Below are 13,446 nucleotides of genomic sequence, written 5' to 3' on the forward strand. Positions count from 1 at the left end.
CTTGGTCGCACCCCCTCCGAGGCTAACGCCACCATTTTCCTCCTCTTGGAGTCCGGGAGAGGTCTGCCGTTGAGGAACATCCCGCCCAGTTGATTGACGCTTCCACCTGTTGTTTAATAAAACAAACAAACATCAACTTCCTTGAAAAATCGCGTTGTCAAAAATGCAGTGGACCTTGATTTGCTTGCTCAAAATGCGTCCCGCACATCCTGGCTGGAGGCGCAGCTGACTTGTGGCGCTCGTGACGTCTCCTCAACTCATTTATAGCTCGCCGTGCACGTGCATGACGTGAGAGCACCCGAAATGTCAATATTGGCTGTTTCAATCTGGATGGGAAGCCTCCATATTAAATTAGATGATTGCGAGTGGGGTTCAAAAAAAAAAAGTACAAATGTCAACTTTCATCTTGTCTTTTCATGTCACTCAAGAAGGATTTGAAGTGGAAGAAACATGACAGCTATATTTAAATCTATTTGTATTCAACATGACAAGTGCAGTGAGTGCTTTTCAGAATAAGCCAAAAATGCAAATTTTCCACTCCAAATGTCATTTTTTTCCAATTTGGGCCGATGAGTTAATATGACAGAAAATGCACAAAAAATGGCTGCTTTATGCTTCTATGTGTATTTTGGACAACATGCAAATGAAGAATAATGGGATAAAAAAAACTTTTGTTGAGCACAATAAGCCCATATTTCAGTGCACTTAAGAAGCAAAAATTAAGTTTTTTTTCCTTGTTAGGTTTCAAGCTATGCCTCGGTTTAATTTGACCAAAAAATTATTTTTACTGACAAAAATGACTTAAGAATATATTGTATGAATATGTCCAATTGTGCAATTAAAATAATTTCAACATACATTCCATTTGTGCCTCTTTAAAAACCTTGACTACGTGTTGTATTCTGCACTATATGTGAAAGAAGGCTTGAGTTGAATGCGCAAATGGCGCCTTCACGTCCATTGGAAAAATGAATTTTGCTCCATACATGACACATGTAGAAGGGGTAAAAATTAATTATTCCAAGGTTTCAACGTCGTCAACTCTTAAAGTCCTTGCGGGGGTGGTTGGTCACATGACCCTCGCATCCTTTTCTCACATGCCGCGTCCAAGTGTGTGAAGATGAAAAAGAAGCAAGCAGCAGCAGCAGGACGAGGATTTCCATAAAGCAAACATTTGGAAATGCGCCCCAAGGACGAGTGCCATATGGTAAAGTGCTTTCCGTCCTGGAGTGCCTTTATTACATATTCCCAGCGAACGTCAACAAATCGGGACCAAGCCGAGGAGGGCCAACGCGCGAGCTGGGCACCTCGCTCGTGGGGGGCCTAAAATCACCTCACAGATGTTCCTCGTGTTGCCCGCCAGATAAAATGTGCTGTAAACGTCCCGAAGGGAAATATTTGACGAGCAAATATTAGTCCATGCGTGCGCGCCGCCGAGTGTGTGGGGGGAGAAAAGAAAACACGCGTGGTGACGAGACTTTGAGAGGCCTTGTTTGGTGACTAATTGAATATCATTAGTTGGGTCCACACAGGTGGAAGTGCGTGATGAATAAAAAAGAAAAAAGAAAAGAGCCATATGGCGCAAATTACACATTAACCACCTGTGAGTGGACACACACACACACGCGCGCGCGTACACACTCCCTCCGTGTGATTGTGTGCGTGGAATGGATTCGAGCCAGTTTGGATCTCCTTGCCAACCAGCGCGCCACCAGCCAGATCGGCCATTTCTTTGATTACACGCTGTCATTGATTTATTAACTTTTATTGCGTGGCGTATGCACGCGTTAAAAATCCCACCAACGCGCTGCTGGTTGATTAGGAAAGCCGCGCCTCACACGTGCGTAAAACTTCAACCAGGCTCTGGTTACTCGACTTTGGGGGGGAGGCTCCACTTTGCCCTCAAAATGGAAGACGTTCGAATGACGCATGCAGCGTGCTTGTTTGGGATGTTTTACACGTAAATCCGTGTGGATTCTGCCACAGAAGCGACGAGAAATGAGTCCAAATCGTCCGCGTAAAGGCGAGGAAAAGCACGCCGATGCGCGCCTGCACCTTCTGTGCGTAAATGGAGAGCACGCTCCCTGTTCCGGCATCATTTTTTTAACGTCAAAATCAACATATTTATCCAATATAAACACGCTGTCAGTCATGTATTGTGTTCATATCAATCTGTTTTGAGATTTAATGTTGTGTGGGGGGAAAAGGTAATTTACTGTATTTCCAAGAAATGCTATATGCTTGCTTTGTGAGACTATTCTACTCTGAAGTGGCCAAAACGTGCAGTTCTAGATCTGTAAATGTTCAAAAAATGGCATTTATTGCTCTTGTTTGCCATGTTGTTCCTTTTCGGAAGGTCTTTGAATTGTGTCATATCAGAATGTGTCACATGAAAATTGTCCTAACAGAACAATTAACATATTAGAAATGATTGTTTTACAGGTTGCACTAAAAGTCCTTATCAGAGCTCATAGTGCTTTTAAGTTCTTCCATGATTAATTGTGTGAAGGCTGAAGGCGTCGGGCCGAAACCTCATAAGTCACAATTTAGTCAATTTCATTAGAAAAAAAGAAAGAAAAGGTAGTATTGGTCAGTACTACCTGTGGGTGTTATTTTTTTCCCCCAAAGGATTGATCAATCAAAAGTATAAGAAATGACATATTTTTCCTCCTCTTTGAAGATGCTACGATAATGAATGATAATTGGTGAACAAACATGTTGTTTTGGCTGTCTCAGCAATGTCATTCCTATATTCGTTTATACTGCCTATTCCGACAGCTTTTTTTGTCCTTCATCTACTTGAACATATTTCTACTGATTCACTCCAAGCCAATTTCGACATAGGCCTACTCAGGAAATTCATGGCTTCCTAGATCGTATAGTTTTCTTTTCTTTTTGGAATAGCTCCGTAATATTATTTTTTTTCTCACAATTTAACATTCTCGGAAGTTGTCACTGAAGACATTATTTCTCATACACACCAGAAGCGGGCAGCAGCGTTAGCGCCTGAAGCCGAGCCGTATAGTGACCATTTGCACCGACGTCACGTGATCACGTGACTGCCCTATGACGGACGGCGGAAGGAAATGGTTGTTGAATGGAAGTGGACGTGACCCGGAGCGACTTGGTGACTTAGCGACTGTTATTTTACAAATTCAAAGTTATTATTGCCCATAAATCCATGCAATCTATTACTTCAACCGAACACATTTAGTCGGAACTCGTAGAGCGCGCTAGTTTGAAGACAGCCGTTTACCTTCTGTTGCCAGCTGTTTTTAACAAGTTAATCAAATCGCCGACTTTGCCGGAATTCACAGCGCACGACCTATATCATTATGTAGTCAATGCCGTCTCTTCTCCTTACACCGGGGCTGATTTAAAAGCTTGTCGCCGGCTGAGTCTCTTGGACGAGATGCTCAACGCTCACACAATATACCTCGTAATGCAAAGGTAAAACTTGTTTATCATGCTAACTGACTTATTATGACATAGTCTGTTCGATATTGAAACGCTGTGATGATGTTATGTTTGCTAGCATGGAACAAATCGTAGCGGCAAGCTATGCAGTAATTTCATGAATATGACTCCGGCTCCAGAGTGAAAAACTCCAAGGGCCCTACATATTAAGCCACTATATAGTGCAGGGCTACGTAGTGAATGGAGGGTTAGGGGACAAGTGTGGACATTCGGACACAGCCACGGACGCCATGTTGCTACCCTCGGCCACAGGGCGGGACGTGCGCTCAAGCGTTTCTTTCACAAACTAGGTGTACAGTTCCTTTTATATAATGCCCTTGTTTTACTTTTAACCTTTAATGTATTTGATAAGCCGATAATATAAGGAATACATTGTATGTATGATACAGGCTATTACGCGTATATGGCATATTTTTACTGTACGTGGATTTAGATTTTCAGCGTTGTGAATGCTGGAAATATATCAGTGTGTTCATGCGTAACACACAATATGTTCAAATAAGAGATCTGATGACATGTATTTGCTTTATCTCCTGATATAACAAGCAAGATACTTGATAATAAAGCCAATTTTTCCTCTGTAATTGGTCATAATGAATATATGGTCCTAAATTTAAATTTTTAATGTGATTTCAGTGTAAATGACAACCAAATGTTTTTTTTTTTTATCAATGGCTTTTAATTGTGCATGTACAATATTTAGAACTTTGATTTACAACACAAAATCCATAATAACTCATTTCCATCGATGATGTTTTATTTTACTGTAAGTCCATTCACTTTGTACAGGCTTATAATTTACATCAATTATATTTTTTATTTTCAATTATGACTCTTGGTAAAAGGTCGAAGGCAGTCCCGCCTACTTCAAATTGTGTTATTTTACAACATCCATCCATTTTCTTAACTGCTTATTCCTCACAAGGGCCACGGTGACACTGGAGCCTATCCCAGCTGGCTTCGGTACGTCCTGAACCGGTTGCCAGCCAATCGCAGGGCACACAGAGATGAGCAACCACCCACAATCACATCTATAGGACAGTTTAGAGTGTTCAATTAACCTGCCGTGCATGTCTTTGGAATGTGGGACGAACCCGGAGAAAATTCCCACAGGCACAGGGAGAACATGCAAACTCCACCCAGGAAGGCCCAAGCCCGGACTCGATCTCATGTCCTTTGCACTGGGAGGCGGACGTGCAAACTAGTCATCCACCGTGCTGCCAACAACGATAAAGTGTTATTTGCTTTCCAGTCCTCTCATTTGACTTTTACTTGCCACAATTTCCTCCAGTGAACCGATGCATCATAACACCGCTGCCTGGTGGTTGTGAGCAACGCCATGTTGAGCAACAAGACATGATTGGAACATGAAAGTGGAAACACCTATTGCAAAACACTACCAAATCCCAGCAGCAGGGTAGCAACATGGTGTCCCATATGTCACGTGACCAACAGTTGACCAATCACAGCGGAAAAGCTCTGAAACCGAGTTGTCCAAACTCTATCTATCTACGGCTCTGGCCTGAAGACGTTTCCTTTTCCTGTCGTGATCCAGGTGCAGCTGACGACGGTACCACTGAGGTTTCCCACGTTCAACACAGCTGAATCGTATTTAAGCTCATCAGCAAGCTCTGCAGGAGCCTGGTAACGATCCTGATCATTGAATCAGGTGTGTCGGAGTAGACTTTGACACCACTGGGTAAAACCAAACGTATAGCTTTTTTATCGCATACACAACTGATGAAGATAAAAGACGTCGATGGTAGCAGCCGGACTCGAGAGGCAGCCCTCAAAAGTATTTGCGGATTTGCAGCGATCGTCTTTTACGAGGTTAGTAGATCACTGTTCATATATTTTATTGGCAAACATACACTCTGACAGTGATTGTAACAGAGGTGTCGCATTACATTGTACTCGATTTACAGAAAAAAGACTAACAAAACAAAAGTTACTGGAAATTTAACTTTACACTATTAAGAATTTTGTTCAAAATTAATATCGATTATTACATTGAAAATGACGTTAGCATAAGTAGCCTTTGTAATAAGTAAGAATATGTTAAATACAATGTTAGAGAATTCTCTATTAATACGAGCAAACAAATGAACAGAGGAAAAAGAAGGGAAGATTAGTCAATGTAGTAAAAGTGATCTGACTAATGAAGATAAGAAAAAATTATTGCTTCTGCAGTCCAAAATTGATGACATCTTTTTGACGAGAGCGCAGGGTGCTTCTATAAGGTCAAAAGCAAAATGGATGGAGGAGGGAGAAAAAACTCAACTCACTTTAGCAGGATGGAAAAAAGATGACAATTATATAAGGCTATATAACAAGCTTGTTAACTCACTCACTGCCATTGACGGCTATAGACGTCAAAAATTCATTTGAACTATTTCTATTAGTTGATCATTTTTTTTCCACTTTTGTTAACAAGAGTATGAAAACCTAGAATTTTTTGGGGGGTATTTAGAACAGATATAAAATCGTGAGTTAACTAGTGAAGTTATGCGATTATTACGATGACAAATTTTAATCGCCTGACACCCCAATTTTTTATAATCTTTTTTTTTTTTTTTTGCTTTTTTTTTAACTCTTTGACTGCCAGACGTTTTCAGAAAAGGGATGCCGCCAGTGCCAGCCGATTTAAGCATTTTGACTGATTTTCAAGGTCCACAGAAAATGTTCTGTTTGGACTATGGAAACACACGTACTACCAAATGAAAGATTGGACTTTCATCTTTCATCAGAAAAAAAGAGTTTGTTTCTACCTTATTCCGTTCTTTAGTAATCAACAATAGAAAATGGTTAGTTTGACCCAATTTCGCCTGTGTTGGACCAAAATACGGAGAAATCAAGCTTTTAGTGAAACGATATTATTTCATGCATTCTAGTGAATTTGACACTTCTTTTTGTCCATGAATGATGCCACAAACACCTAAATAGTGCTTTACTTCTATAAAACACTACCACCAAGAATGAAAAAGTGTTTTTTGATAGCAAAATACGTTTATTTACATTCAACAGTGTAACAATTTGACAACAATTTGGCAAACTATTTACAAATGTGTGCAACTGTGGTGCTATTTACAAATATGTGGATGTTTCAACGACAGTTTTTCTTTTTGTAACACTCTCCTGCGTGCAAGGAGACGCAACAGCATTTGCACAAGATTGCCTCTTCGCGTGCGCCACTTTCTTGCCGGCCGTTTTTTTCCGGGGAATAGCAAGTATATACTGCAGTGTGTCATCAAGTCTAATATCAGGATCATGCTACGGTTACGTTACGGTGGTGTTACGTCTCGCTTCCCCGTGTCCTTCAGTTGCTATACCGGGTTGGTAGGAGATGTTCTGATCCATTTTATCCACTCCATTCATGGTGGCATCGTAGTCCAGAAACAGTGTCTTCTCCGTGATCAGACTGTACCCGCTCTTCCGATGAATATGCATTGGACTCGGGGTACTCTTCATTGTCCGATCGAATGTCCGCTTGTGCAGCTCCGCGTTTTCCGGCCTTAGCAGCGCTAGCCGCGCTAGCCGCGCTTTGCCGGTGGGGCTTACTACGTGTTCATAACAGTCACGTTGGCATAGAGCTTCATCTTCATCATCATCATCAATCTGCATTGGTCGATGCCAACTCTCCATCGCCCGATCGAATGTCCGATTGTGTAGAAGTACCCGGCCGGCTATTGTGCGCGTTTTCCGGCCTTAGCAGCGCTAGCCGCGCTAGCCGCGCTTAGCCGTGAGGCTTACTACGTGTTCATAACAGTCACGCCAAAGCTTCCAACTTTGGCGTAGAGCTCGTTGTCATCATCATCGTTGACATCAATGCGCTTTTTAGTATTGATTGATGCTTTCCGTCTTTGAAAAAAATGCTCAAGCTGAGCTGCTTGTAACCGGTTGCTTGGTCAAGCCATTGTGGCTTGGATCAGCCATTGTCTCCTCAACACTCTAGCTCCGCCTCACGTCTTCTACTGACGCCCACGGTGGGCGGCCCATCCAACCTTGTGCAAAGAGAGTCATCGCTGCCCTCTAGGGGCCAAAACGAGTCTTTGACTAATCAGATCAGCCTGATACTTTCAGCACAGCTGCCCAAGGCTTTCCTGCACCTGTTTTTGAAAAAAAAAAAAAAAAACATAGGGGACGTCTTTTAACGTCCTCGGCGCCCTTCCCTAGGTTTATGCTAAACGTTTTATAACGTTTATGGCAGTCAAAGAGTTAAGAAGAAAAGATTATTAAAAATTAGGGGCGTCATGTGATTCAATTTTTTAATTGTAATTAATCGCATGACTTCACTAGTTAACTCACGATAAATAAAAAAAGATTATTAAAAATTAAGGGCGTCAGGTGATTACATTTTTTAATTGTAATTAATTGCATGACTTTACTAGTTAACTCACGATTATTAACACATTTTATATCTGTTCTGAATGTGCAATAAAAAAAATCCTAGGTTTTCATACTTTAACCATTAACAAAAGTGGATTTTTTTTTAAATTAATTTGTCAAAATTCATTTTTGACGTCTAAAGGCGTCAATGGCAGTGAATGAGTTAATTGGTGGAAGAGAATGTAAACATAAGTATTGAGAAGGAAGTTTAGACGTTTTATAGTCAACTCTATTCATCTGTTTACTCGTCTTCTGACTCAACCAACTTCTTTGACCAAATTGCAATTCTCCAACCAAATATCGATGTTATATTTAAAGAAATTTGTGATTCAGATTTCAAATTGGAAGAACTTGATGCGGTTGCCCCTAAACAAAAGCCCTGGCTCCGATGGGCTTACAGCCAACTTCTACTATTTCTTCTGGAATGATTGTCAGATGTTTGTTGTTTAAGGCTATATACAAGAATGCATGGAGAAACAAGAACTGATGCCAAGTATGAAACAAGGTCTGTTGCCACTCATTCTTAAACACAACAAAGATAAAAGACGACGGGTTTATTCTCTTCCTTGACTTTTAACTCATTCACTGTCATTGACGGCTATAGACGCCAAAAATTCATTTAAACTATTTCTATTAGTTTAACATTTGTTTCCACTTTTGCTAACAAGAGTATGAAAACCTAGAAAAAAACCCAATGTGAATTTAGAACAGATATAAAATGTATGATTAATCGTTAGTTAACTAGTGAAGTCATGCGATTAATTACAATTAAAAATTGTAATCGCCTGACGGGCCTAATTTAAAAAAAATAAATAAAAATAAGGGCCGTCTAATCGTAATTAAACACATGATAATTTTATATCTCTTATAAATGCACAATAAAATAATTATAGGTTTTCATGACAAATGAAATGAAAAAAATGTTAAACTAATAGAAATAGTTCACATGAATTGTTGACGTCTCTAGTCATCAATGGCAGTGAATCAGTTAAAAGGTGTTCGACTCAGTTGAGCAACCCTTCATGTTGAGTACTCTGAACTATTTTGGTTCTGAAATGTATTAATCTGTTTAGTATGTTATACAAGGACATTAATAGTTCTGTGGCTTTGGAACAAGATTTCAAGTCACGAGGGGTATTAGACAGGGTTGTAACAGCTCGCCCTTACTATTTATTTTAGTGGCAAAACTTCTAGAGATTAGGATAAAAAATAGTGGTATTGGTATTTCAATAAGTCCATTTGTGGACGACACAACACTATTTTTATAGAATGAAAGGCAAATTCCCAAAATGTTATTTTCCATTGACCAATTCTCCAACGAATCAGGCCTGAAACTAAATACTGATAAATGTGAATTATTTGCCCTTCATGAATATGTAACATTGCCGTTAAAACTCAAATCACTTACTTGGGCGCAAAAAATTTAGATACATGTAAATCCATTCTAAACTCTTGGCTACAGAGGGACAAGAGCTATTTATCCTGCCTTTTCTCTTGAAATTTAAGACAAGATGGCTAAACTCATAAATACCATAAATTTTAAATTTATTTGGAAAAACAAATGTCAGTATATTAGAAGAGCTTATATGGTTAAGAGTATTGAAGAGGAATTAATGCAATATATTTTTCAGTTATGAATGGTGCTTTAAAATTAAAATGGCTCAATTAATTTAATATGCACAAATACTCTTTTTGGTGTACAATTCCCAAGGCCATCTTTCTAAAACTTCCTTTTGCGCTGTGATTGCGCTGTGATTATGATGTATGTATATTGCCTGTGAAGCTGTCAGATTATCACCAACAAGTTCTTCGTTTCTGGAACTTGATATATGAACACAATTTTACACCCCACAATTCACCCCTGTGGGATAACAGATATATTCTGGCCAATCGGAAGTAATTGTTTTTAAGGAAACTGGATGGATAAAGGAATTTGGGGTGTTTCCTATCTTAGTAATGAACAGGGTAATTTTTTTTTAAATCATAAGGACTTTTGTGTTAAATACAACCTTCAATGCTTCTTTAGAGAGTTCAATAGAATAATTTTAGCCATTCCAGCCACCTTTAAAGCAATGACTCCACAATTGGTGTATTTCTAATGTATCTGAAATGTGTTCACGTCACTCTATTTGGAAGGATTCATTTTTGGTAGTAGACAATTACCTAAGAAACTTTTTAGGAGATAAAAAGTGAAGCAGATGCAAAAAAAAGAAAAGAAAAGGAACCGTTGCTTATCCAATTCCTTATAAAGCTAAAGAGGTCAATTTTAAAATATTAGATGACATTTATCCATCTAATTTCTTTTGACATATAAGATTTAATTGGGACAATAACTCGTGTGTATTTTGGGAGAATGACATCAAAAGAGTGGAACATATTTTCTTTGAATGAGAACACGTTTCAGAATTTTGGTTCGCAGTACAGAGCTGGTTATTATCCAAACACATTACATTGCAACCATTAAGCTGGGTGTCTTAAGCTGTACAAAAAAAAAATCCTTGTATTTCATGACAAACAAAAATGTCCAGAGACTATTTCCTTTGATGGACGCGTATGTTCTTTTGGAATAAGTTCCACACTTTTTTCCCAATCCTTTTTTAATTGCCTTTTTATTTCTTGATGCTGTTTCAACTGTGAAATGCACATTGTATACAATATGTGCCTTAATTGTTTGTATTTGAAATGATGAATAATTAAAAAGAAAAATAATCTGCAGACCATGGGCAGTGGAGCTCCACCAGAAACACGTGACCTCCAATTCAGTCTTCACTTTTTACCGTATCGTTTCTAAGCCTAAACGCAACTATAACACTAAATATAACCATAATTTTACCTCAAACTAACGTTAAGTAGTATTCTTTATATTTTTGAGTATATTTTGCTGTATTTTTGTTTGTTTTTAATTGAAACTCTGCTTTATGTTTTGCTGTTTTAATTAAGACGACTGTTGGCGCTTTCGTCAACACCGGAAACACGTGACCCCCATTTGAACACTTAAGTTGTAGCGCAGCGCCACCGAATGACGAATGCAACGTAGTGTAATTGTTCAAAAAGTCAGTCAGAATACCGTATACTGTACTAGATACGTCATCAAATTACGTGAACAGACACCCTGCTGTGTGTGTTGTTCACTTAATTTGACAGTACATTGCTATAAAATGAGAACTGTTGACTGAACATTGAGTGACGAAGAAGAGGGGAAAACAATGTTAAATTTCCTTTAAATTTATTAAAGTTGATTTACATATTACGCATTTATGCTTCTAGAAAGCCTACTCCTTCCTCAATTGTGTGGAATTCATGGATTAAGCATGCTGCAGTACCCTGCTTAGTGAGTAGCCTTCAGTGGCATAAAACGCCCATAGTTATATGTTAATGTCCATTTCCCTTATAGCACTCCTAGTGTCTATACATTTTTATGGCAGGTGCTGAAGAAGTACTGTACATCACTCTGTACTCCACAGGCAGCTCCTTGCTGTTCACAACACCTGTCATTTGTTATTGAACACATTTGCAGATCGGTGGCATTAACAGGCACATCAGCTTTCCATTTGAAATCCCGCTCCTGCAAATTTAAGCATTGGAAAATTAATGGCTCCAATGCAAGTATTTGAAAATTTATGAATAACTCACAATTAAGTACTCATAACTTTTTATTTAGGTGTAAATGTAACAGACGTGTGCGTAGGGTTCAATAAAGATGCTCCATTGATTGTTTTCCAGAATGTATTTGCTCCGTAGAAGACAAAATGGGACACAGTTTGTCTTCTTATTCATCATCTGCTTCCCTCTGCAAGTAGTGTCGCAATGTCTATATGCATTTCTCTTCCTAGATGAATAACATTCTTAAAAAAGGGAAAGTTATAGAAAACACATTCATTTATACAGAGTTAATCAATAAAACACAGTATTTTTACATTTTATTTCAACCTGCCACAGAAAAAGGACCCATAAATGGGAAAACAATGCCACCCATTGGCTAAAGTGAGACAGTGCACTGGTTGGAGCGCACAACAAGCAACGGCAAACATACTAATGGCAATCAAATAAAACATACCTGGAGAAGACAAAATGGGACACAGTTTGTCTTCTTATTCGTCATTTGCACATCTGCTTCCCAAACATAAAAAATATCCGCATTTACAGCAAAATAAATACTTTCTCAAAGGGAGGAAGGGGTTGGACTCCCGGTTCAAGATGGCGGCCATTCTGCACGTCGCTCCAAATTTAGGCTCCGCGGAGTCCATGGGTGGATGGACAGATATATATTGTTATGGAAGGTGCGTGTCATTAATGATGTTTTTGTGTACTTTTATTTTTTTTTAAAGACACTAATTCAACTTTGCCTTTTTTTTATTTTCTTTTTTTGCTGATAAGCTGTATAAACTAAAACTGGTGTCTCCAAATGCTGTCTACATGTCCTGGTCATCATTTTGACATTTTAGTACATGTTTGTTGAAAGCTTGAAAACCGTGTTTGGTGCCATCTTAAGGTTAAACACTGAGATAAACACAATTTGGCTGTTTGTCCTCTCGTTACAAGATAAGTTATAAATCACGTCACTTGTGCAGCATGACGTAGTCGCCCCCACCACCCACCGGCTCAGTCTCGTACACGCCTCCTTAAAAATGCTTTCTTCGTGAGTTGCTGCTGTCAATCAAAGCCAGACCACGCCCAACTCTTTCCCCATTCTCAACCCAATGGGGTTACCGCATGAATGCTATTTTGAGACCGCACGGCCACGTGACTTCAGCAGATTGAACCGGAAAGAGGCCAAAAAGAAGCCTGCTCGTTGACAAGTCATGGTAGTAGTGCTTGTTTTGTTCTCGTTTATCTCCGAAAAAAAACCCAAACATGCCGAGTAAAGAGCTGTTATGGAACTTGCAAAAACGACTCCAGACACTACAACTGTCCACATAAGAAGGATGTATTCATTATTTGTTTCCTGAAGCCAAAAATTCAGAGGGATAAATGTGAACGTGGATCAACTTGTGCGGACGTCCAAAAGAGCAGTTTAACGCCAGCAAAGTGAAGCATTTCACCTTCATATGTAGAATTATTTTGTTGGATGCTCCTACGATGACAATCCTGCCCTCGCCGGCCACCGCCGTCCCAAAGAGGTAAGCGATTGTCTTTATTTTATTTTTGGCGTTTGGTAGTGATGGAGAAACCGAAGCTTTCTGAAGCAGTGAATCAATGGTTCAGTGTTCTGAAGCATTCGCCACGAATCAGTGTGGTGACATCTGCTGGACAAAAATATATTTCATTTACATTCAGCAAAATGGCAAAGCGTCATTAAAAAAATAAGACACTCTTGTGTCAGTTTTAAATGAAAAAGTGAAATATGTGTGCAACAGAAAACCGATGATGGTATTTGAATAAAATAATTGTGACACTGGGGCAGGGGTTTGGGTGTTTCACGAAAAACATCATATCTGCAGCATTTGCTGCAGCTAAGGCAGCCATCTTGCTTTTAACTTTTGACCTTAGCAGGAACTTCACACAAATGTAGTAGCCATACCTGGCCAATGGGGGGCATACTAAACATAAGTGACCACACTATGGTCAAGACTTCAAAACAAA

The 13,446-nt window shown here is 39.2% G+C and overlaps 1 protein-coding gene across 2 annotated transcripts in view; it reads right to left on the reverse strand.

Moving 5' to 3' along the window:
- The window catches only part of pax4 (paired box 4), a 4,673-nt gene extending 4,420 nt beyond the window's left edge, over positions 1 to 253 (reverse strand). For both annotated transcript variants that reach the window (XM_086059700.1, XM_086059699.1), the window contains exons 1-2: positions 175 to 253; positions 1 to 106 (exon numbers count right to left, since the gene is read on the reverse strand). The exon at positions 1 to 106 is cut by the window's left edge and continues 22 nt beyond it. In XM_086059700.1, coding sequence (XP_085915826.1) covers positions 1 to 106; positions 175 to 208 — 140 coding nt within the window. In that variant the 5' untranslated portion in view covers positions 209 to 253. The remainder of the gene's footprint in view (positions 107 to 174) is intronic.
- Between the last annotated feature and the right edge of the window lie 13,193 nt (positions 254 to 13,446).

The sequence above is a fragment of the Leptonotus elevatus genome, chromosome 17 (assembly GCF_054856555.1).
Source record: "Leptonotus elevatus isolate MCC_2025b chromosome 17, RoL_Lele_1.0, whole genome shotgun sequence".
Taxonomy (NCBI): domain Eukaryota; kingdom Metazoa; phylum Chordata; class Actinopteri; order Syngnathiformes; family Syngnathidae; genus Leptonotus; species Leptonotus elevatus.